The sequence below is a fragment of the Lagopus leucura genome, unplaced genomic scaffold (assembly GCF_019238085.1).
Source record: "Lagopus leucura isolate 7727_CA_CO unplaced genomic scaffold, USGS_WTPT01 Super-Scaffold_73, whole genome shotgun sequence".
NCBI classification, from domain to species: Eukaryota; Metazoa; Chordata; class Aves; order Galliformes; family Phasianidae; genus Lagopus; species Lagopus leucura.
Window position 1 is genome coordinate 90,785,071 of NW_024962252.1, and position 25,761 is coordinate 90,810,831.

A 25,761-nucleotide genomic window follows, 5' to 3' on the forward strand; every position below is an offset into this window, starting at 1 on the left:
TTCATCTCAGCAAACATACCTGTTTAAAAAGACTGTTGCCAAAGCAGCAGATCATTCAGACAGCTCTGCAGGGTTTACAGTGTTTGTCATTGTGCCTGGATTTAAGTACCAGTGGGCTTGGCACCAGAGCCTCAGAAAGAAGGGAATGGCAGGGAAACACCTGTCCTCTTGGTCCCTGTTTCTGCCACCTTTGTAGGCAGGAGGCACCCAGGAGGCACAACCTCATCAATGAAATCTTCAGCCCTTGCAGCAGAGATCCAGCACAGCCCTCTGCCAGGTGACATCGTCTGATGCCATCAAGAAATGAGCTGAATTTTATTCACTTATTCTGTTTGGATGTGAAGTCCCCTGCAATGGAGACAGCCCTTCATCTCATCCACCAGCACTGTGTTTGTTGTGAAATCCTCCCCTCCCCTTTCAGCTTTCTTTTGGGTTTTAATTAAATACTTCCAGAGTCACAAAAAACAACCTTGAACAAAAAGCCAATTGCAATCCAGTAATGTGATGTTTTCCCTTGGGGAAATAAAGGGTTTGGAAACCATAAGTGTGGAAGGTGTAAACTCCTCTGTTTATCTCTTTGTTTTTGGTTGGTTGTTGCTTGTAAATGTGCTGCAGAGGGTACCTGTGCATGTCAGCAGAATTTAGGCTCTTTGGGCACTTCTGGAATGTTTCCCCGTTGGGCTGACTTCCACAGCCACCTACCAGTGCACCCTGACCAACACTGTGGTGCAGCTGCACATCATCAGTAACAAAGGCACAGCATATTGGAAAGTGAAAATGGGGGGGAGAGTAAAATAAACATGATTTGGTATTAAAAATAATAGAGGCGGGAAACTGGGCTGCACTGTTTTCTCCATTTCCATCTTCTCTCATTCAGACTCTACTCGTTATATGTTTCCACTTCAGGTGTTAATAAAGTGGCCGCTGCATTTCCAGTCTGTCACACAATTCAGCAGTGGTGTCCCAGCCACCGGGTTTGGCTGGGGGCTGAGTATGAAGGCAGGACGGAGAATGCAGGTCTGGGAGAAGCAGGAAATTGAGCTAACCAGACATTGTAAAAAGATGGTGTTACTCTTCCAGTTGTAATTTGTTGAGATAAACATGTCAGAGAAAGGCTGATGTTGTCATCGGGGGAAGGTTGTTCTTTTTTCACTCTTTTTTTTTTTTAAAGACCCTTGTGTTGTGTGTGCATTTATAGCTCCCAGCTTAGAGGCTGGAGCTGGAAGCTCATCAGCCATTCTGTCTCCTATCTGCTGATCTGCTGGCACTGGGGGAAGGGCAGTGTGGGCAAACAGGCATTGAATTCCACCTTGATAAGCAGATCCAGGAAGAGCCGTAGAGCAAAGGTGGGGAAGAGGAAGGAGAAGCTTTAGCCAACTGTCTCAATCCAGCACTGCTCAATGCTCACCAGAGCAGAGGTCGTCACCACCTATAATAACCCTCGGGAAGCCAGATGTATGCTTTCCATTCACCACTCATCTACAAAGTGTCTTCGGGTGAAATCGTGGCTCCTCTGAAGTCAATGGGAGCTTTGCCAACGACTTTACCAGAGCCAGGTTTTCATCGCAGACAATTTTAAAGCAACCTCCGGGCTTAAAGATAAAACGACAGCATGCTGGGAGTGGGCGCAGGGAGGAGCAAGATGAGGAGAGAGCAAGGCTGTAGCAGCCACATCTGAAAAGCTGTCAGCCTTGCCAGCAGGGCACCTCCACTGTCCTGGAGCAAGGCTGACACTAAAGGAACAACCTAGACAAACAGGTGAGCACCTGCATCCTTCGGCTGCTGGGACAGCTGGGCCCCAGCTGAACCACAGTGCTGACACCACTGGCAGTGGCACCCACGCTTGGTTCATCTATTGCTCCCACCTCCACCTCCTCCGCACTCCTGAAATGAAGTATTGATGGTGGTGCTACATCACATCACATTATGTTTTCCCTCCCTCTCTTCAGCTAGCTTTGAAGGATGTCACCTGGCGGCGGCAATCATCCAAAATGAGGATTTTTCACACTTGAGCGGGTGCAATTAACGTACTAATGATTTCAGTCAGCAGGACCACCCAGGCTTCACATGGTGTCATTTCTCAGCTGGGTGGTGCTTGGTTTCCAGGAGTGGAACTCATACCAAGTGTAGGTACCTGTGTGGTGCTGGGGTGGGGTTCAACCTTCAGAGCAAACAGCCCCATGCACGGCTTGCTGGCCGTAAGGACTGCAAGGGGTACAGTGACCACGGTGTGCTGTTTTGGTGGACGGGACGAGCAGAGCCCTGACCGACCCCTGTAGCATCTCCACAGGAGATAGTCCTCAAAACATGGTTGCTTTTCCCTTTGCTTTTGAGTACATCTGCCCTAAAGGTTGCAATTCATTAATGAAGTCATCGATGTTTAACTGTTTGTGAATTTCAGTTGGCATCTACAGCACACGTGCTTCCTGCTCTCCCCCAGTACAGCCACACAGCACTGTCGCCATACACGAGTGCCACTTTTGTCCCAGCTTTTTCAAGTGGGAGGGACTTTGATTTCTTGCTGCCAGCCAATCACTGCCAGTAGTAGCACTGCTTCATCCCTCTGTCTTTCCACAACAGCGTAACACATAAAACTTAATGTCCCATGAGGAAATGCACACCAGCTTGGGCCCATCTCATCTGGATTAAAGATGTCTTTTGGTTCAGTCTTTCGTAAGGCGAGGGAGAACATACATTACCCAGAGCTCAGCAGCAGATCCATGTGTGCGCGTCTCACCAGGCTTCGCTTGGACTGTTTCGCATTACGGCCTCCTGTCCCCCTGGGCATAGATTTGTGCCATAGAGCTCTGAAATACACAACTCACGTGGAAAGTTTCCACTTTTCCTTAACAGCCAGGAGTCACCAACAGCCACTAGGCAGGGACAGGCTCTGCAGCACCTGGAGGACCGTTCTGCCTTTTTTCCGCTCGATTTCCCCTGCCCCCTACTTCCTGCCTGCTGCCACTGGCTGCCAACATCCCAGCAATGGCACTAGGAAAGCTGAGGCTGAGCAATGACATCTGAAGCACATCAGTGTTTTTATCTCCTCGGTATTTTGATTAGCGCAAGGAATGTTTGGGTTAAAGAAAACACAACCTTCTTTTAGAGCCACATGACCGTCCCACACGCTGTTAGGGCTTTATGTAGTGTGGAATGGCTTTGTAGAATTTCCCTGTGTATCTGGGCACACGGGTGCTATATGGGGTGCTCCTCGAGGAGTGATCTCATGAGGCAGAGTGCTCAGGACACTGATGTCTGTGCAGATCCTTCCTACCGCAGCGCTCATAGCAGGTTAAAAACTCTTAAGCTGAACAGTTGGGTTCTGTGGCTTTTGGTCTCATTTCTAACAGTGTTTCAGTGCAATTATTTTAACCACTTCCCTGTCTGACAGCATTATCATTGGAAGGTCAACCTGTCTGCCTGGAACATGCCAGCATTCTGACTCATTTGTGACTGGAGCCCTTGGACACACCAGACCTGTCCGAGGCCCCCTGTGAGTTCCGGCTCTCCCATACCCCACACACACACTGCTGGGCCAAGGGAAGCAGGGTGCAGTGCGATGCAGGTAGGATCCCACCTTGTGCCTTGGCCACAGCTGGCACCACACTCTGAAAGTGCATCTCCCCCTCACTTTGCAGCAGAACTGCTGGGGATGTCACTCCCAGGATGAGAACGTTTGGGGTGGAAACTGCTCTTTCTGCTTTTGGCCATTCTGGCACCAGCTCGACATCCCAGCTGCCACGCACAGCTCTCTGCTGCTCTCACACAGGCCCCAGTTGCACAGTTCCTTGCTTTCATGTCACAGTCCGAACTGTAGAAAACAACCACAAAGATTCCCAATGTTTCACCCATTTTTGGTGAGGTGACTCTCTTTCACATTTCTTTGAGCTGTGTTCTCTTTACAGTGACCTGCAGCACTTAGGAAGAGGTTTGGCTCTTTCAGATTGGACACCAGAGTACACGTACTTACAGCAGGCAGTCATCTCACCCCCATCTCCACTGAACCGTTTTCATCTCTTTTCAAACGCAACTTCACTTTAAACTCGGGGGCCTCCCACCTGAGAGACAGCGTTTGTTCCGCTGTACTTTTACAGCCGGCAAAGAGGAAAACTGCCTCCTGCAAGGGGACACAGAGGCGGCATTCCCCGCAGCCCGGAGCTCCGCGCAAGGTGCAGCGACGGCCCGGCCTGGGGGGCTCGGGGATGGGAGTGGGACGGCAGGCAGCAGCGGAGCTGCGGAGAGAGAGAAGGGAAAGGGGGGGAGCGAGCAGAGGGGAGGACAGCAGGGGAGGGAGGCAGAGCACTATAAAAGCATCCGCCGCACACCTCTCCCAGCACAGAGCGAGGGGGCGAGAAAGTTGGTGCGGGAGCAGCAGCGGCAACGGGAGGAGAGCCGACCGTCCGCTCGCACACACGCACGTTGGCAGGAGAGAGTGCGGTGCTGCCCCTGCCCAGCCGTAGGAGAGAGAGAGAAGAGATGGAGCCAGGTACCCAGCTCCCAGCGAGGGCAGCCGGCTGAGCCTCCCGAGGCCCGGGGAGCCCGCGGCGAGGAGGAAGAGGAAGAAGAGGAAGAAGAGGAAGAGGAGAAGGAGGAGGAGGAGAAGGAGGAGGAGGTGGGGGGGCTACCCCTCACTGCCCCCCTCTCACCAGGAGAGGCCGAGCCGGGAGCCGCGGGGAGCCCTGACGGGAGGAGGGAGGGACGGAGGGAGCGGCGGGGCGGGCGAGGACACGGCGGCGGGGGGGCAGCTCGGGGGCCACCCCCATTCCCTCGCGAGGGGGGAGCCGAGAGCCCCCCGCTCTCTCCTCCCCTCGGGGCTTCCCCGCCGTGTGAGAGCCGCCCCCCGCCTCTCCTCCCTCCCGCGCACACGCACATACACACACGCGCGGATCCCGGCTCCCCCCGGCCCCGCGGCCCGCTCGCTCCCTCCCTCCGACGGCCCACGGTGCCTCTGGCTTGCAGGGCTGCTCGCGGAGACGCCGCCTGCCCGCGGCCCCGCCGCTACCTGCCGCCCGCCGCCGGGCAGCCACGGGATTCCCGCCGCCGCCTCCGCCGCGTCCCGCCCCGACGTGGCTCCGCCGTGGTGTGGCGGCCCCCGCTGCTGCTGCTGCTGCTGCCGCCGCTGCCGCCCCGCCGACGCCGAGAGCGGCGCGGTCCCGGCGGCCGGCCCCGGGGCTGCTCCGGCGGCGGCGGCGGCTCCGGCGGCGGCGGCCGCGGCTCCTCCTCCTCCTCCGCCTCCCCCTCGGCCGCCGCCGCCGCGGGGCCCTAAAGCCGCCCGACTCAAGAGGATGGTGCGGCTGGCGGCCGAGCTGCTGCTGCTGCTGGGGCTGCTCCTGCTCACCTTGCACATCACCGTGCTGCGCGGCGGCGGCGGAGAGCCGCAGGGTCCCGCGGGCGCCGCCAACCACAGCCAGCGGCAGGTGAGTGCCGTCCGGGGAGAGCGCACCTGTCCCGACCGCGGCGGACGGAAGGCGGAGCCGCCGCCGGGCGCGCTGGGGCGGCAGCGGGCGTCGCAGCCGCGGTGCGTGCGGGGCCTCGTGGAGCGTCCCAGCCGAGGCAGTCGGGGAACGGCGCTGGGAACGGGAAGTACGGCCGTCCCCGGGGTTATCGGGACGCGGGCGGGTGAGGGATGCTTGCGGCTGATGGGGAGCGGGGCTGGGTGCGACGCAGCCGTCCGTCCCAGCCTCCCGATCCCGTGGAACCGACGGTGAGTTACCTCGGTGAGAGGTGAAGGACTCTTTCTGTTCTGCGTCCGGCGGTTCTGTTTCTATGCAGCGTCCCGTTTTGTAGGCGTGCGGAGAGGCGGTGGTGCGGGACCGTCCGGGCGCCGAGGCAGGACTGAGCGTAGCTGGTCAGGTGCAGCCGTTCTCGAGCTCCGTATCCTGGAGTTAGAACAGAAAAGCCACCAAACCACGTGAGAAACTGATAGAAAACGAGTAATCATCACCGGCATAAATTCACGCGGCCCCCCCGGTATCATGTTAGACGAAGGGAGGCATCGGCAGAGCGCATCTTTATAAACGTGAGGAGGAGGTACTGGAGACCCCCCTGCATTCACGGGCTCTCGCCCCCCCCTCCCCCCCGGTGCAGTCCCCTACCGAGTCCAGATCCTGTGGGGGGTCCCGCCGCCCGCCAGGGCCCACTGTGGTGCCCCTCTGCAGCTGTAGTGCTGGCCTTGGCCCTACGGGACGTTTTTGTTTGATGTCTTCACAATTTTGTCTATTAACGTTTTACAAACGATGCTTTCTTTCCTCACGGGTGCTCAGAATGCCTTTTTAAAAGGATGTTCCTTGGAAAAGTAAATGTGGAGAGGTTTTTTATGAGGTGTTTGCTATCATTAGGATAACCCTGAATTTGCCTTTTCTTACTGGGGTTGTAATGTAATGAGGGAAACAGCTGGGCTGCGTGCTGCATCCCCGAGGAGCTCTTCTCAGAGTGCTTTTGTGGAGTTAAGGTGATAGAGGAGGAAAATCGGATAGTTATCTCAGGGTGTTGTCATTCTGCCTTGGCCGTCTCATCCAAATCTGTTCATTGTCAGCTTGGAGCATTTTTTCTGTCCGGTTATTTCATTTGTACAGAAAACTTAGGAAAGTGTGCCTTCAGGCACCATGATGGCTTTAGCAGTTCATATTTTGCCATTTGTAGAACTGAAATTTTTATGTACTTCCCAGCAGAATGGATTCTGCAGCTCCGTATCTGGGAGAGCACGTCTGTGCAACGCATCTCAGGAGGGAGATCGGCGGGTGATCGGCAGGGCAGGCGGCAGCCTGTCCGCTTCTTCTTGGATTAGGGCTGCCAGGGACTCCTCAGCCAGATGGAAAGCACTGTAACCTGCCTCAAAGGTTGAGCTGGCGGATGCATGGCAGCACAGGGCAGGAGGATAACTTTGCATGGGTGTCTCTGGGTCGGGGGCTGAGCGCCCTGTGGCTGTTAGCATGGCTCACACCGAAGTGAAACACAAAACAGCAGCGCACTGTGTTCCCGCGTAAAGGGTCAACGGGGAATAAAACCACACAAAACTGCACTTAGGTTTGTTGGTGTGAACACGCAGGCACCTCTGCGGTTGTTACCGCTCATACTGAAGAGCCCCGGTGTTGATTTAGAATACATACGGATATGTGATGCAGTGAACCTCTGCTTCATGTATACAGCTAGCTGGCTGGCTTGTCACTCTGTCCTGCTGGCGGTGCTGTCAAAGCGACAGGTGTTCTGTGGGGCTGCAGTTCTGAGTATTCCTATCCTCTGGTTTTCCTTTCTCTTTGTCAGTCTCAGTATGTCTGCAGAAAGAAAAGATTGTGAGAATCTGCCCAAGTGTCGGTGTTTCGTCTGACCAAATGCCATCATTTGCTGCACAGATCATGGCGAACACGGAGAAGGCTGCTCTGTGCGGCAGCTGCTTGGGGAAATGCATTCTGACGGTGCAGATTTCTGCATTAAAATTGCTTGTGTTTATTCCTGGCTATTATCAAAAGGAAGCTGTGACATTTTAAGGCTTCTGCAGTCAGTTTGCACCAGTAAAGCAGTCTGAACTTGGTTCTATGTGTCTGGAAGAAAATCTGAAGCATTGGCCTACTATTTTTGTTAAAAAAGTAGAACAAGCAGACAAAATCCTAGCACGTTCCTGAATCTTTTGCATAAAGCTGGTTTACAAAGAACCCGTTCTAATTTCAAATGCTAATGGAGATTTAAGTAGTCTGAAACAGGGACCTGTATGTGTGTAGTCAGATTCATGAAGAGAGGAAGAACTTTTCTTTCTCCCAGTGTTGCTCCTACAAGCAATAGAAGGATTTGAGAGAAAACACAATTATTTTTTTTTTGCCTCCCAGTTATGTTTGAAATGCTGATGGATGAAGAAAATCCAGATAGAACTTCCACCTTACAATTAAACAAGCTGTGTTTTCCCCGCTCTTGTTTCTGCTGTCGTTCCCTGTGCTGTCTCTGTTCCTGGCCACCCGGGAGAACAGCCCCTTGTGCTCTGCTGGGGCTCTTTGGGTGGGTGGGATACAGCCGTGGGTATCCTCACTTTGCTGCTGCAGAAAGAAATAGGCTCTGCATCTGCATCGCTGCGGTTTTGTGCTGCTGCAACATAGGTTTTATGGCAAACTAATGTGAAATGGAAAATGTGTTTTGTTGTTTTCAAGGCTTGCTTTTCCTTGCTGCCGGTGGTACTGGAGGGATCCAGGCAAATCACAAAATGGTCACTCAGATACAGTGGAGTAATTCAGTTTCTGGCTCTCCCAGTCCAAGCAGGAGTCAGGCTGTTTACTTTGGGAGAGTTTTAGGCTGAGCTTTTTAAAGCCTGTTGGAGTTCTGGGGCTTTACATTTGGTTAACTCTCATAGAAACTGATTGTCTAAATCATCTTTGAAAAAATGTTGATTCAGCTCTTTGCATTCATGTTTTCCAGTCTGTCCTTAGCCTTTATAAGATGCCGATAACTGAATGTACATTGTATATTTCATATGAGCACTAAATCCTTCTCTGCCTTAAGAACAGTTCATACACTGCACAAATGACTTTCAGAGCAGGTGTCCTGTGAGTGAAGCAAGCTGATACTTGAGGGACCAAGATCTCTTTTGGTGAGATTGTTACTCATCACAGAGGATGTCCTGGTTCGTGCTTTTTGATGGTGATAGTCCAGTGATACATAAAACCTGTCTGTTCTCAGCAAGCTTTGTTGTATAATTTCTTAGCAAAAGCTCACCCTCACCATTGGCATATGTTCTCCTAGTTAGGCACTAAGCCTTATGAAATGACTTGCACCATGTGCAGTTCATTCTCTCATCTCCTAAGGGAGAGAATTATGTGCGCTCTTTAGTGGTTTTGCCAGTGGGCTGTGGCTTGGTCCAGGATCTAGGGGGAAGGAAGGGTGATTAGCTTTACGTGTGCTGCTGCTGCGTTTGTGGAAGCAGAGAAATGGGGGGGAAGAAATTGAGGCTGCTGCTTTGAGCAGAGCATTTGCTATTGTCCATGGCTCCTAGGAGAGATTCCTCCACATGCCAGTCCTAGCTTCAGGAAAACTCCAGAAAATGTTAAGCTATGCACCTACCCCATTGATTGATATCCCAGTAAACAAAAGCATTCCTGGTGGAAAAGAGTTACTGCACCTTAAGGGTAAGATGTAGCAAGCTTCTTGATAAGTAGCTAAGACTACTGCAGTAATTTAGAACAGGAATCCAGGAATATAATATTTAGTTATGGCTGCAAAGAGCAGTGTTACTCAGGCACAAATGTAATTTCCTATGTTAGATTTGACCAAGATATTTGGATGACACGCATTTTGCTGAATTTCTCTCTAGCTCAACAGCTGAAAGTAACTGCACTGCTCGAGTCTTCAGTGATAAATACCTGGCATGAAATCACAGTGTGCACTTCGGTTTCTACAACTGTATCTCAGAGCAGTTTTCTCCTAGTGCCTTATACAGGAGACTATTGAAGTGCTTTATTTCTGTTTTGAGCAAGATTAGGATCATTTTTCCAACTCTTCATAGGATTGTATCGAACAGAAACAAACAAGCAGACAAAAACAGTGTCTTAAAGTCATTCTGGGTCTGGAGCAAGAATGGTTAAAGGGAAGCCTGCTATTCATGGCTCAGAGTCCTGCTGATGGATTTAGGTGGCTGACTGACAATGACATCAGGAGTGGTAGGTTTGAATCAGGTTCCTGGGAAAGTCCAGAGCCTTACTGATGATGCTTAGTGATAATGAGATGTGGAGGCAAGGCATGGGTACCTGGAGAACCTGGAAGGAGCTGGGTCAGTGGTACTTCTGTTGGCTCACCTAACCTGGACAATCAGCACTAGTTCTTGAGTAGTTTTTATTTTGTGGGTCACCCTTTAAACATAAGTCTGTTCTGCACAGGAAGAACACAGCTAGTCTGTCACAGCTGTTACAGCAATATAACGGCAGTAGAACAATGCTGACCCCTAACTGTTATCTGATCGGCACAAGAACCTCATCCCTCCTCCAGCTTATGTTGTCAGTCCCTACATTCAGCCACGTTTCCCTGCTCTGTCCTGGCTTATGCCAGCTGTCCCCAAAAGCAGGAGGCCTAGGGTTGAAGCTCTACTTCTGGTCTTCATGACCCCAGCAATTTCATTATCATTTTGCTGTCAGGCAGGAGCTGGTCACTGTGAGCTCCCCCCTGATTTTAACATGCATGTTATGACCTGCTAATAGGTAACCCAGCCCTGGTGCTCAGAGCTTCATCATGCTAAGCTTTTTAATACTTTGCTCTGCTCTGGAATTGTTTTGTTGGGAAGAGATCTATTTAACTAATTCCAGTTATTTTAAGTGTAAATCAGGACCCTTGTTTCAAATTCAGCAAGTGTTTTGTCTCCACTCATATCTGCTATTTCTGTATATTAATGATCAGTGCCTTAATTGTTCCAAAACGATGAGACACTTCTTTAAGGAGCATTGAACAATTAGGTGGAAACTCTGGCTATGCTGTGTTGCAGCATCTGAAAACCTTACAGAAAACTTCACAGAAAGTGAAGTGCAGAGGCTGCCTGCCACAGACATGCCCAGCCCTCGCTCCTCTCTTTGGGCTTGCAGGAGCTCTCGTGCTACAGGGCCATTCCGTAGCCACTGTTTGGAAGTGCAGAGGCTGCCTGCTCCCTGCAGAGGTTGTCCTCTGCATCCTTCTTGTTCACACTGAACAGAGCTACTCTGTTGTATCACAGAACTCGTTTTCCTCTGGGAAGAGCAGTGACCTGGGCAGACCTGGCCACAATGGTAGGAAATGATTTTGCCATAACTTTTTATGCTTATATTTCCCTAAAATCTTGAAATGAAATCATACTTAAGACATGATAAGATATGCTGACCATTTAGATATTTTCTTACACATATATGAACTATAAAATTGAAGCAAACTGGTTTTTGTTTGTCTCGAAAGTGCAATGATAGACAAGATTTAGCAGCTTTGACAGGTCTAAATCCCAGAATTGGTTGCTCTGCAACCTTCTGTGCATTTTACCAGTCCTCCATGCTAACAAATGTGATGGCACCCAGTTGTATCTCATTTGCTCTTTTCATAGTGTTGTTCAGTGCATGTTTGGCCTCTTTTGTCAGTCATATATTGCTCTCTGCTTTACACTAATCAACAGCTCTTTGTTCTCTGTAAATGTTGACCTTTTAAAGCATTATTTTTCAGTGGTAGAAGTTGTAGGTCACTGATGCATCTCATTCTTTATTTTGTTGTTTTTTTAAAAAAAATTATTTTAATCTTAATCCAAGCTCTTTGAGGTTTCTTTGTTGTTGCTGTTGCTTGCAAACAATGAGTAGCATCATAGGTCTCCAGGCATGAATGCAGGCTGTAGGCACCGTCACAATGACTAATAAAGTGATAACTTAGAACAGAAAAATAGAAAGTGCTTTAGTAAGTTGCAAAAGGAACTTTTGAATAATGTAGTGATTACTGTTGTACTTGAACACAATTGTGCCTCCAGGATACTGATTTTAAAAGTTTTGAAGGCAAAAAAATAAAAATAAAAATGCCAGGTTAAATGTCATAGGTGAACACGTACAGATGAGTAATATTTCCAAGAAACAGAGTAGTGAGCTCACTGATCCATCAGTAAGAACAGAGCATTTCCAGTGTTGGTGTTTCTTTGTACTTTGAATTTGAAACACCAGGAAAAGAAAGAAAACAAAGTGCAACATAACGTGTTATTGCAACAAGCAATGGTTGGCCGCAGTGGTCAGTTGTGTGGCAGTGTAATGATTGGTCAGGGGAGCTGGTCTGGGAGGTACTGGACAACAGTTCCTTTATCCTTTTGCCTTGGTTTACTGTGCTTGGGAAAATCATAGCAGTAGGGCATCTTTTTTGTATTTTTCCCTTCTAGCTGTCAGCAATGTGAAAGCAGGTCTGGAGCTGTTCACCTCTAAACTCCTGTAGACTAATGGCATTTGGGTCCTCTTAATCTTAGGGAGGTGATCATAAAGATGAAAGGAAGATCAAAAATTAAGTATTCCTTTCATCACTCATGATGGGTTCAGACCATGCTGAAAAACAGAACTTGACTTTTACACCTCTGTGCTAGTCCTACATTCTCAATGTGTTTAAACTGACTTCATGAAGCAAGAAGTGCCAAGGTCTCAGCTGTAGACCTAGCCAAAGTTCCTTTGGAATTTGAATATTTTACAACTCCGTTTTTCTGAAGAATTCATAGGCATGTAACACACATAATCTGGACCTCCACCCATGAAGATAAGCTGGGCTTTGGCATGTGGTTTTCTTCTGATTGCATGAATTCATTTCCATCCACAATGCTTCATTCTTAATTTCATACCCACTTTCAAAAATCTTGGACTGTTTTGTCCCACAGTAGCTCTTCTTACATGGAAAGATTAAAATACTCTTTGTCTGCATGGCTGTTGAGATCAGCACTTGTGGCAACACCATTGTGAGTACAGTGTAAGTATCTATAAACTGCCCAAATAGTGTGTCCCACCTCTTTATACCACTGTTCTGAAAAAGTCCTCCCTTTCCAAGGGATAATTACCTAGTCAGTGCTGTTTGTGGACCAAGTTTAACTTCCAGAAAACCTCCTTCAGCTATCTTGCCTTTGCGTTCCCATTGGATTTGCATATTCAGGTACTGAGCAATTGAATATTGTTACCAAGGCATCTTTTCTTGTACAAGCCCAGGAAGGCTGAGCAGAAGGTGAGGTCCTTGCACCAGAAGTTGTTCTGTGCTGTAGCCCGTGGTGAAAAGAGGAGGTGACTGGCAGTGGAGCGTAATGTAATGGAAAGAGCAGTGAGAAGGGCCCAATGATACTAAGGCTATTTTGGATGTTACTGTTTCAAAATGTCAAATACTTTTAATGTCTTCCTTGCCTTAGAAGTAAATCAGCAGCAGCAGATTTTGGTACAAGGACACCAAAATTACTCCACTGGAAGTATTTGCCTAAGATTATTATGGGTGTAAGAAGCATGAATTTGCTTGGTTTTATCTGCCACCTATATGTCAGTGTGGGATTTTAAAGACAGTATGAACTTGATCTAATGTGACTAAATAGACATTTACTGATGGCCTTTTGCACAAATTACCCGGGGGAAAAAAAAAAAGGATAAAAACAAAATCTTCTCATTCTTTTAAGGAAAGTTTATAAAAATAAAAAATAAACCAGAGCTAGCTAGCCTGGATTTTGTAAAACCTCAGTGTAATCATCTAGCACATCATATGACTTGCTTATGCGGTTTTAACTTCATACTGGGAAATCGTTTAGTGTCCATGTAGTGCCACAACAGCAATAAAGCTGTCCCTGCCATTAGTGTCTGCAGATACAACTCACATCTGAAAGTGTCTTTTGAAATTACCTCGGTAATCAGACAGGAGTTGTTTAAGATGCAGTTCGTACATTGGCATTTTGCGCAGCTGATTTTAAGAGTCGCTGGACAGAAGAAGTCTGTAAAGGTTCACTGCACAGAGCAGGCTGTAACAAAGCAGTTAATGATTCTTGTGACATGAATGCTGCCATTTCAGTTTATTTGAATGACACTGGCATTCTGTCTTAAATATATCACGTTTTATTAGTTTTGGGGTTTTTTTGAAACCAACTAGATATTAGGCATGGATATGCATCTTAGCTAAACTATAACCTCACCAGCCTGTGCCTTTTCCACTGCAGAGCACACAGAGTTTTTCAAAACATGTAACCACAGTGATATTTTTATAAAGGAATGTTCACCTCATGGGATTTTGTTAAGGTGTTCTATTTTTTTTCAAAGTTACAGCTTCACTTTATTGTACATGATGTCCAATAAAAAAGATATATGTCTGTGATTGGACTTTGAAAAAGGGCCATGGTGCCTATTCCATTTAAAGGGAATGAAGTCAAGCAGTAAATTTGCTGGTCGCCCTTTTCATATTGACTGTATCTCGGCCAGCAGTCGGTCTTTGATGTTGCAACAATAGAGCAAAGGCAGAGGAGGAGGAGGATTAGGACCTCCATAATATAAAAACAAGTCTGCATTCATCATGATTTTTATAGAGCACACAGTCCAGGTCTATTGGAGGTTTGTAGTATAGTCTCAGTCTGCAGAAGAGTGCAGCAATCTTAACATTTACAGGTGGTTTGCAATTCATCCATCCTCACAGTCTCTTCTTAATTAGAGTTTGGGCTTTAAACATTTAAACATTTTCTTATTCCTTCCTACAACAAGAAAACAGATGTATGTACGAATAGAGCTTCTGAAGAATCATTTTCCTTTACAGGGATTGATTGTAGTACAATTTATGAAAAGCTAGCTGCAGCATGCCAATAGAATATCTATTCCTCATCTTGTGCTTTAGAATCCTAGCTTTTAATGGGATAGAATAGAGTGGTTGATATGGGTGTATTGAACATTTGTGGAAATATATTTCAAAAGGGGACCTAGGGTAGCCCACCATGCCCATGTCTTTAGATGTCCTGTAACAATAGTGCTGAAGGTTTCACATGAGCTATTTAACCTTAGAGTCCTGGTGCTTTTGATATGCATTTAAATGGGAGCAGTGCTAGCTCTTGCTCTTCATCAAGACATACAGAAGGAAAAGGGTCACCCATCTCATGAAAATGCATAAAGTACCAAATTGCACTAAATGCTGGTGAGAATAGGTAGGTCTTTAATTGTGGGAAGAGCTTGGAAAGGGTGGAATAATCTGTAGTGCACCACAGTGGCTGTGCATGCAGTGCTAAGGGAGAATGGAGTGTTCCCAGTGATGCAGCGGTGGCAGCAGCAGTGAGCCTTGTGCAAGGGATCGGTGTCAGAAGTCCAAACGCAGCTCTTAAGAGACCATCTGGAGACCTACCAAGTGAAATTGCTTTGCTGCACTCCAATTCCATTGGCTTTTGCGTAAGGCATGATCCTGCAGTGTCCTGATAAGGCAAAACACCTGGAAATTTTTTCATCAGGCTGCAAGGACATCCGATCCAAAGAAGGAAAGGGAGGAGAAAAGATTCTGATCTGCACATGACGTCTTAGGACTTGATTTAGGGTTGGATCCTGTGCCTTACTGGGAGTTCAGATTGGACCTGTGAGTTGAAACTCGTGAACAAGTCACCACTCTCCAGCTGAGCTGGAGTAGCCCTTTAGATGCCTTATCCTACCTTCATCCCACTACAAACATAAGGAGATGCAAGGCATGGTGCCCCAAGCAGAGCTGAGCTAACCAATCCTGGCCAGGGTAGCTGGGTGTTCAGCTGGGTAACTGCTGCCCCAGACAAAGAACTCCAAGGTATTGGTGAACACTAAATATACAGCTTTTCAGTAAGGAATCTGCTCTTTTATGTAACATCTACCACAATGGTCATTAAAAAGTAACATCTGGTGCCGAAAATACACACATGGTATTTCTGTGCTCTGCTGTATGTCTCCTTCATCAGGTCCAGATATGGCAGTGTCTTAGCTGTCTCTGCTTTCCCCAGTTTGCCAGCTGATGAAAGCAAACTACGTGGGGCTGAGCCACTATCAGGTGGGAGCTCTGGCGAGTTAGAGGCATTACTACATTTAAAAGAGTTTGCCCTTGAGGGATCAATAGCTCTGGAAAAGCTGAAATCCGTCAGTGGCAGTGAATTTGATTCTTGTTCTTCTTTGATCTGACATTCACGGCTTTCTGAATCATGTAAGTCACAGCTGCCTTTCTCACCTGTTCCTCCCACTTTCTTCTCCTGTCTCCTAAAAGGAGCGCTGTTTTCATATTTGTAAGAATACAGCTATTGCAGTCTTAGCATCAAAATAAAATGAACTGATCAGTTGCATAGCAGAAGAGCGAGGGTCTGTTTAGTATTGCCTCTCCGGTTTTCTTTTTTCTTTATTCCATTTAAGTCTTTCCACTATAAAGTAAAAAGAGATTGCAGCTGAAACTGTGCATTTGCACACACGTAGAATGAGTAGGGAAAAGAGTATACCAATTCCCCAGTAAACACTGCTGCTGTTGGTAAAAAAAAGCTACAATTACGCTGTAATCAGGTTATAAACCTCATAGTCTTCCCTTGACAATTATTGCAGTTTAGCTGTAAGAGCCATACGAGGAAAGAAGACATTTATTTATCTCTTTAGCACGGTTAAGTAGCTGGAAGCAAGTTCTGTGCCACAGCCAATGAGGAAATGCTCTTCCAACCTGCTCTGCAATGTATGTGCTGTATACACTTCAGGCTCTCCCTCTATGCAGAAGCAGCTCTTTCTCCCTGGGATCTAGGATGGTGTCTAGGGTCACATCTCTGTTCCTCTAACGGAGGAGGATAGGACATCTCAAACCTGAACTGCTGGATCTTTTCTACTTTGCTGCTACCTCTGGCTGCCAGGACTAATCACAGGATGATTTGGGGCTGTTCCATATAGTTCATTGTCGGTGGTTCCTGGGTGGCTTCAGTCCACAAGCAAGTTTGAAAAATAGAAATGCTTATTCCAAGAATAGCTTAGAACTAACTAGTGACTGTAGGGAAGAGGGGAGACAGAAATGAAGATATTTTCTTTTCACGTAAGTATCAGATTCAAAAGCATCTGCCTCGTTCAGTGTGTGTATGGTATTCATTTCCTGTCTGCAGTCTATTGGAATGCCCCCCGAGTCGTTTGAAATTGAAAATCAAGTCATACTTCTTTAATCAGCTCTAGGAAATAGCCCCCCTCCTTTACTATTCTCAGAAAATTTATATATACATGCATAGAATTTATAATATAAAAAGCCCACATTTCCCTCCAGGGTAGATGCTTTCTCTCCTCTTAAACAGAGAGAAGAGTCTTCATGTAGTCTTGGCATGGTGCACTGCGTAGCTTCTCACCTGCTCTTCTTCCCCATCATGTCACTGGAGGGAGGCCTTTCTCTTGTGTATCTGCTTTCTCTTTTGCTGTCATGAGGGCAGTTCACGGAGATGTAGAAAGAGGGCATAATGTCCATTGATGATGACTTGATACAAAAATACAACTGCTATTGTGTTGCATTTGCAGTTGCAATTTATGCTGATGACTTCCAGTTGCTCGTGTATCGCTCTCCAAAGCTTTCAGATGGAGAGCCTACAGCTGTACGTGCAGGCTTGAAACAGTGCTGTGCTGCTGGAGCAGAGATGTGTGCAGCCGCTCAGGTTTCTGCTGCTGTTTTTCTATAAACTCCTGAGTGCAGTAACAACCCCTTGTAGAGAGTGTTGTGGGGCATATGCGTGGTGCTAAACAAGCGCTGCCTTTCCTCTGCCTTCACCCTCTAACTTGCATCAAAATGAAAAGTCAGCGTTGGTGGGGAAAGCAGCTAGTGGTGGGTCAAGTAAATTATCCTGCAGTGATTCCATGGTGTGTGCTTTGAGCACCAAGACTCTAGTGACTTACCTTTTTTTAAGCACAGGAGTATTGCCAGAAGCACAGGAAACTTTGTGTTTTTGGAATATAACGCTTGTCTGCGTTCTTGCTTTCCTGTTATTGGCTTTTGCTTGTGTGATGAAGTCATCATGTAACTTTTGGTCCGTGGGGACTAAACACTTTCTAGTCTCTAAAAACATCTGCCAGCTAACACAGCCGGACCCATAGACACTTCTGAGAGCATAGGGTGGATATTCAGTGGCATATGAGAAGGAGACACAGAGGCTGAGAATAGCTGTTCCTTGGAAACTAACAGGTGAAGGCAAATTTGAACATTGAAAAGGTCTCAAGTAAGGCTATTCTTTTGGCTAGGGAGAGATGAAAACTTCACTTATTAAAGCTGGTTCACCTAGTGAAATCCTAGCCACAGTGATTTAGTGGAGGAAACTCGCAAAAGGGCCTAGTTTGAAACCCATGGAAATAATTTCAGATGTATGTTTGTTCACTTTCTTTTCCACTGATTTTGTCTGCACTGCAAAGTTTGGCCAAAAAGTTGTATACAAAATTATTAATACTCTAGATTTCCTGTGCTTTTGTGGTTTTGATTACAGCTTAAGGCACATTTCCCCATTCTCTTGGAACTCTGTGTGCACATTCTGATACAGACTTGAAATGGTGACTTTTAAATTTAGCTATGACATAAAGGGATTCTACTTAGAACTATATTACGCTACTGATTTTGTGCAAGGATTTAATAAAGTGTAAATGAATTTGTACTTTCAAGGAATTTTCATTTCAGCATCACAGGTTATAGAAGTGAAATAGCTGGCTTACCCCTCAGTTGGGCGTTCGCCTGTTCGGCTGCTCAATCAGTGAGTCCTGTATGGAGAGCTCCAGCCAAGTAGCGATTACGGGGGAGATATTCAGGGTCACGAAGAACAGCTGAAAGTTTACAATCAATCAGTTAGGCAACTGGAAGTATCTGTTAACTACAGGCAAAATGTGGCAGTGGTCATTGGTCAAAGCCCTACACCATGTTAGTTCTATGTACTTGGCTGACCTGTGGAGGGCTAAGGATGTGCTGAGGAACAAAGCATCAGTGTGCGCTGTGTTAGACAATTTGCTAAAAGGCCTCTGTTATTTTCCTGCAGACACTGAATGGTAATCACCACCAAATCCATTATATTATCAAAGTGTTTATACAAACTGACAGCTCCTCACTTCCAAACTGAGCCATACTGTAGTGTTTTCCAGCTTAACCAAACATGAAATACAAGCAAACAACAGAGCACAAAAAATAGCTGCGCTGTGAAAAGTGTGTCCACAACATGTAGGAAGAATTTGCCAGATCTGAGTATAATACGATTGGTTTTCTTCTTGAGTTCTGAGGAGAGCACTGCCTGCCAGAGGTGTTTACTGAAGCTGTAGAAGAGTGGTCTAGGACTTACTGGGCCTTGGAGGAGAAGGCCACCCCAGTACTATGCCCTACGATCTCTGCAGTCGTAAGCCTGGGTCATGTGTTCAGTTCTCAAGACTTTCTGTGGAACTAAGGGCTAGAACTTTCTAGTGTAAAAAACTAAAATTGAAGGGCTGTGGTTCTGAGATGGATGTACCTATATGTTTTGAGTTGCTGTTTCTGCTGTAAGCAGCTCCTGAGAGCTATCTCTGTATATGGCAGAAAATCAGCACTGGTACCTTGGGTTTACGCCCCAACATTGAATCTGCTCATAGGCGCTGCTCCAGCAGTGGCTGTGGGTCACCATGTCTCCTCTGAAGCTCCGCTGTCTAAATAACAACACTGTTTTTTATGGAGACAGTATTGCTTCAGAAGCCATGCAACCTCTGAAGCTCACGTGTCCCTGCAATACCCTGTGGGATGTCTGTGTTTGGTAGTTTTAGCCATTTAGTCACACACAGGGGTACTGCAAGTTTGAAAGAACAGGATACGATGTCATTATACTGTTTTTGCTGGACTAAACACGGAGCTATTAAAAAAGTAGACCATGCAACAGGACTGTTTTGGTTTTTTTTAGCAACCATAATCAGTGGATTTATCTTCCTTGTACATAATGTTTAAAACAGATGCTCTATTTTGCAGCCACTTCCTGAAAACAATTGTGCACATGCAAGCCAGCATAGTCCATTTTAAATGATTTATGAATAGTGATTATCTAAAAAGGGCTATTAATTACTGCATCAATTCATTTGTGGCTTCTAAAGATAAGTAAGGTCCTTCACCACATTGATAAATGTGAACATGAAAGCACACTTCGATGAAAATGAGAGAAGCTGAGTGGTTGATATGCCAACCCTTCGCTGTGACTTCTTCTGGTGGTGGGAGCTGTCTGTGACTCATTAGAATGAATGCGAGTCACACAGGAATTAAATATGAGCATAAGTGGTCTGTCTGCTGTATAAGAAAGCCACAGTAGAGCTAAGAACAGAATGTGGATTTACTGACTGCCTGGACTGTGTTTGCCATTAATGATAACATAGCTGTGCATCTCTGCTTTTCAGCAGCTCACTGCACTACTTGCTTAGCCATCACTCTCCTCACCCCTGCACCTGCTGGGCCTTGCGCCGCTCATACTCCTGATATACAAAATAAGTAGATTCACGTGTAAACAAAACTCAGGCGTTCGATCACCCAAGTTCATTACAGATCTTGGATCTGCAGAGGTGAAAGTCTCATGTTCCAGCATGTTTCTCAGCCTCCCCAGACGGGTTAATTTTAAAGTGATCATTTAGCACTAACCTGGGAACGCATGACAGCCTTCAAAATCAAAACAATCTGTTAAGGCAGGTGGGAAATGAAACCAGCCCTAATGGCAATAATGATTTTCTGTGGAGGCCCCAGGCTTCATTTTGTCTCTGATAGCAATATAATCTTTTATAGCATCTGTGAAGTTTCCTAATAAATAAACATTCCTTGTTGCTAGTGGTTGAAGATGCAGTACAGGTGCATTACGAAAGTGCACTGACAGACTGTCGGGTTCCAATTCAAGACCTCTTGTCAAGATCATTTTACAAGATATTTCAAAGGAGTATACAAGAAATAAAAAAAAGCAGTGTAGCTGCAGCAAGGATTTGGTAATAGATTCCCTCTCTGTCTGGCAGTTGTTAGGTTTATAAGCTGCATCAGTTTTCATCATTCTTTCAGCTCTATCATTAGCAGTGCTTGCAAACGTGTCCTCAGCTTGGCAAGTGAGGAGGGAATGAAGGAAGGTGAGTATGAAAGAAGTAGGAGAGAAAGAGCAGCTCCTCCAGAGTATTTTCCATAGTTCCAGTTGCTCATCCCTTATTCTGTCTCAGTTGTTTTTCCAAATCTGGAAATTAAAATAAGGAAGAGAGGAGGGAGATGGATTCTTCACCTGATAAAAAAATAGAGAGAACTTCTCTTGTCTCCTAGCTGAGTATTTTTAGAAGTTCTCATTTCTGTTTAACTTTCTATGGGAAGGAAACGGCGCATTTCCCTGCAGCTCACATCTAACATGACAAAGGAAGCAAAAATAAGAAAGCAATGGACAGAGTTAAAATACCTGTTTGATTATCAAAAAGTTAAACTGCAGTAGGAAATTCTTCCTGCCTGCCGTGCTGAACACACACTGGTGATGCCTTTTACCCACCTGGATCACCAACATTTAGTTATACTCAAAAAAATGCCCATGAATTGTTCTTCCCTAGACACAAATGCGTTGATATATGGGATTTTAAACCAGATCAGAGTGACTTCATCAAGTCTCACAGCAGTTGGTGGCAGAGATGGGAAAACAATACTCTGGGTCTGTTTTTACTTTCTTGTACATCACAACTCATCCTTCACACTCCACCCTGTAGAGTTTCTGTTGTGAAGGAGACAATATCACATTTTATCCCCATACTATTTTTTCTAACGTATTTTTACCGTACTGTCCATTTGCCATCCCTCTAGAGCCCACACCAGTCAGACATGGGGTACCGAATTATTGCCTTCCCTTTTCCAGTGATGAGTATGGCAAGGTATGTTATTGTGTAATGCAAACAGCGTGGCAGATTCCCTCTGTAGGGTTTATTCACTGCCTTGTCACACGGCTGTGAATAATGAGTTCCTGCCCTTCTTTACTATCCACACAGAACACTCAGAAATCTTTAGCTGTTTTGTACTAGGGACTTCCTGATCCCATGGTGACAGCAGAACTGTAGCTGACAGCAATGAAGAGTAACTCCTTAAAAGTCATCTTAATGAAAAATTATGAATAATCCTGTTAAATGAAGGACAAAAAAACTAATTTATCTTAAAATATTCAGAGCAGATGCATCATTTGAGCAAGAAACCAATGATGTGCCTGATTTAGAAATGTCGTAACTTCAAAGAAACTGAGTCAGTAGTTCAGAATGAAACGACATGGTTTCTAAATCAAGGGAAGCAACTTTGCTTTCCCAAAAACAATTGGAAATACAAATTACGTACACCTAAAAATAAATACCGTGAAGTAAAAACATGTGAAATAACTTAGAAATAAGTAGGGAAGGATATCCCTCCACACATTTTCATCAGTTAGCCTTATAACACAAACACTGTTTTCTTCAGCAGTCACACTGGCATTGTGGCGAGGACAGCCTTCTCCCTGTAGGCAGACCTTGGGAGATCCTTTGCCTGAGGTAATGCGGGAAACCAGCGAGCCTGCAATCTGCTTGTCAGGTACAAGCTCACTTTTTATCCATGGCAGCTCTGCTATGTTTGTACTAAAAATATGCATTTTTAGTAACACCGCACATCAGCTTAGACACAACACTAGGATTTACCTGTCTAAAACCAGACCTCCCGTTCATTTTAATAACTGAGAAAAAATGGTCTTTTCCTCCTGGTACTGTGAGCAGATGATAGCTGAATCTGCGGCCAGTGACAGAACATGAAGGAGCAGCACAAAGCTGCACCAGGGGAGGTTCAGACTGGATATGAGGAACAATTTCTTTACCACAAGGTGGTCAAACACCAGACCAGGCTTTTTAGAGAGGTGGTGGATGGCCCATGCCTGTCAGTGGTCAAGAGGCATTTAGGCAATGCCCTCAGTAATACGCTTTGACTTTTGGTTGACCCTGAAGTGGTCAGGCAGTTGCACTCGGTGATCTCTGTCGTTCCTTCCAGCTGAACCATTCTGAAGTTGTTTCTCACTGACACTGCCATTAGAAACGTATTACTAGTGTTGAACCAGGGTCTTCTTATGTCCACCCTGACCATGCAGAGTGGACAATCTTCTACAATCTACTATCTTCTCTGTGCAGCAGTCTTTGGTAAGGACAGTTACCACATTCCCCCTCCATTTTCCTTTTTAATGTTCAACAACCCCAACTCAATGAGCCTGTAATTAATGACAGCCCCTGCCCCAAGCAGCTTGGTAGTGGGCCCGATCAGCCTGATGTCATTACTTCACCATGACAATTTTCTAACTAACTCCATGTGATATTCCATCTGTCTGACACTATTAAAATCTTTTTATATAGTCCATATTATTGTAGTTGCTGAGCTCCCCGCGAACATCACAGGGAGGGAGGGAAGTGCTGTTATCCCCATCAAGGCACAGACAGACCGTGACCTAACAAGATCACACATGGAGCCTTATCAGAGAATTAAAAGTAGGTCTCTAAAGTCCTTGGCCAGCTCTCCAGCTGTATGGGATGGTAACACAGAATCAAGATGCTCCTGACTTTGTAAGCAAATAAGTATGAAACTATATGTGAGAAGTGCATTATTTTTTTAACAAAATCTCACTTTATTTTTAATAAAGGCGAGATTATGTGCATGACACCCCAGGAAAAAAAGAAATTAAAAATACCTCATTTTTTTGTTCCTTTTTGAAGTAATTTAATAACAGTGCAGTTACTCCTTGTTGATCAGGCAGAACTTACAAACCATTTAATCCTCATGTGCCAAGTTTGAAATTAAGTTCTGTTGGTTAAGTGTTAAGTTAAAGCTCAAGCACATGGGAAAGGAACCTAAAGTTAGCTAAGTCGCCATTGGTTTTGTTTCCCAGAGCTTAGTGTGATTTACTTTCTACTTTGTATTAAATAAGGTGTGTGCTAATGGATGGCCCACCAAAGACACATCTTGCCCGGTTTGCAGTGAAAAGTAGCATCCCTGGTTTAGCTTTCAGACAATTCAGTTAAGAGCACATAAACTAACCCATGCCTGTGAATGAATTTGGAATGAACTTTGTTCACCAGTGCTGGTGATGGATGAGTAATGGTCTTTTGGGACTTTCAGTGTGTAACCATTCTGATCACAAAAGTACTACGAACAGTTCAATACTACTAAATCTGACTCTGCGCTTCTTTACAAATGCAATGCAGTGAAGGGGAGAGGAGAAATGCCTTTTACTTGAGATTTCACTTAGTCCCAGATTAACTCTTAAATCTTGGTTTATTTAAATCCCTGAACATTTTTCCTGTAAGTGTGCACAGATTTTATTGTAAAATCTCTTCAAAGGTCATTTTAGAACATTCTGTGCAAATAAACAGAAAATAAAGGAAAAGGCATTGGAATTGCTGCCTATTTGAGACCTTAACAAAAGGTATGTTAGCTTAATTTGAGCCAGAGGAGCTGGATGGAGGTTGTGTTTAACCAGATATGCTGGCAAAAACATGCTTAAGAAGAGCCAGAACCACATGTGGCCACTCCACTTTAATTGTGCTTGTTTTAAAAGATATGTCTTTAACATTTACCCTATCCATTCTTGCTGTCTCTTTATGAACTGAAAATAAAAGCTCCCCAGGCAGTCATACTAAGACCTCAAACCTAAAATTCTTCAGCTGAGTCAAAAGCAAAACCTACGTTCAATCAGCCCCACGCATTTTTTTGTAGCTGTAAGAAGATTTGATTTGTCTACCTCTTTTTTTTTTTTTCCCCCCAAGTCCCCAGGCCAGTCCTAACCCAGGGGGTGTTTTGATACTGAATGTAGCTCCTTGGTGAGGTCAAAAGCAGCAGTGACAGCAGTGCTACTGGTCTGAAGGCAGCCTGCTGTAATAAACTACATAACCCAAAAGTACGCTCAGCAATAACAAAAGCATTAACTGCTGACCCACAGCTTGATGAAATTCAATCCCACCATTAGGCAAACATGAAAATGAGATCCCAAAGGAAGGAAGGAAGGTTCAGATGTTCAAGACGAGAGAAGTCGGGTGAGAAAGACAGACAGCTAGATGGAAGTCGCTGCAAACTAAGGAGAGAGAAGGAAGCTGCCAATTCAACATAGTAGGATCCTTTCATATCATGAATTTGAACTAAAACTTAACAGTCAGGGGTTTTGCTCCAGTTTGGAACAGTGCAAACTGAAATGCTTTGTAGTAAAGATATCCTTCTACCATTTTAGGGACATAGAATCATAGAATCATTTGAGTTGGAAGTGACCTTTAAAGATCATCTAGTCCAACTCCTGCACAATGAATGTGAACACTTACAGATAGATCAGGCTTAATCTGATATAACTTGATTTCACAGAGCTTGCCTCAGTTATTCATGTTTTCAGAACTGCTTTAAGTTAGATGCTTGTGTTAGTATGTTGATGTCACTTGAAGGCTGGAATGTTCCAGGAACCTAATTGACCTAAGCACCCGAATCTGACTTAATTTTCTCATGTGTCATATGGTTACAGATCCCCACTAGTGTAACTGAGTATATTTCAGTGAGAATCAAGTCAAACTCATGTCAAACTCATGAAACCTGAGAAAATACATCACAATTCCTGTTTGTTTAAGAACCCAGCTTTGGGTCAGGATGCCATAAGAACCTCTATCTGCACTCTGCAGGCATCATTAGCAGAAAGTTGGATGTGGGGGTGCTGGCAGGATTGCACCTCAGTTGTTGTTATAGTGCATTGCTTTTTTTCCCAGAACACGCTCACTGCAGATGACCATTCTCCTGAAGACAGCTTTAGCCTGAACCCCGAGGACAGAAGAGAATACCCCGATCTCCAGGCTGCCCACCGGCCATTCCCTAAGCAACGATTCAGGCAGGAAAATGGGCATACATCCTTACAGAGAGATGGACCTAGATCTTTCCTTTTGGATCTCCCAAACTTCCCTGACCTGTCAAAAGCCGATATCAACGGGCAGAATCCCAACATTCAGGTACAAATTTATGCTAACCTGTGACGTTTTATGAAGCTACACAGGATCATTTTACTGAATCAAGTGAACTTTCAGCTTGGCTTCTATGTGATGCAGTCAGTATACCCTGCCTCTCTACCAAAAAGAGATTGTATATACCCTTTGTCTTCAGTGAATGCATAGATTTCAGTTTTTTTCTGAATTTCTCTTTGGATATTGTTGATTGCAGAATGTAGGTATCAATGCAGACCTATCCATGATACTAAAGTCATCTCTGCTTTTGCATTTTAGAATATATTCTCTTCTTTGATATTAAATGGGTATTTTCAATTCTGCTTTCAACTCTCCACTATAAAATTTGTTTATAAACAAATCTTTTGGTATGCTATTATAAAGTGCC

At 45.5% G+C, this 25,761-nt stretch overlaps 1 protein-coding gene across 1 annotated transcript in view; it reads left to right on the forward strand.

Annotated features, from left to right (window-relative positions):
- Window positions 1-5,270: 5,270 nt before the first annotated feature.
- Window positions 5,271-25,761, forward strand: part of ISM1 (isthmin 1) — a 38,761-nt gene continuing 18,270 nt past the window's right edge. The window contains exons 1-2 of the mRNA XM_042885735.1: window positions 5,271-5,417; window positions 25,146-25,382. Coding sequence (XP_042741669.1) covers window positions 5,286-5,417; window positions 25,146-25,382 — 369 coding nt within the window. The 5' untranslated portion in view covers window positions 5,271-5,285. The remainder of the gene's footprint in view (window positions 5,418-25,145; window positions 25,383-25,761) is intronic.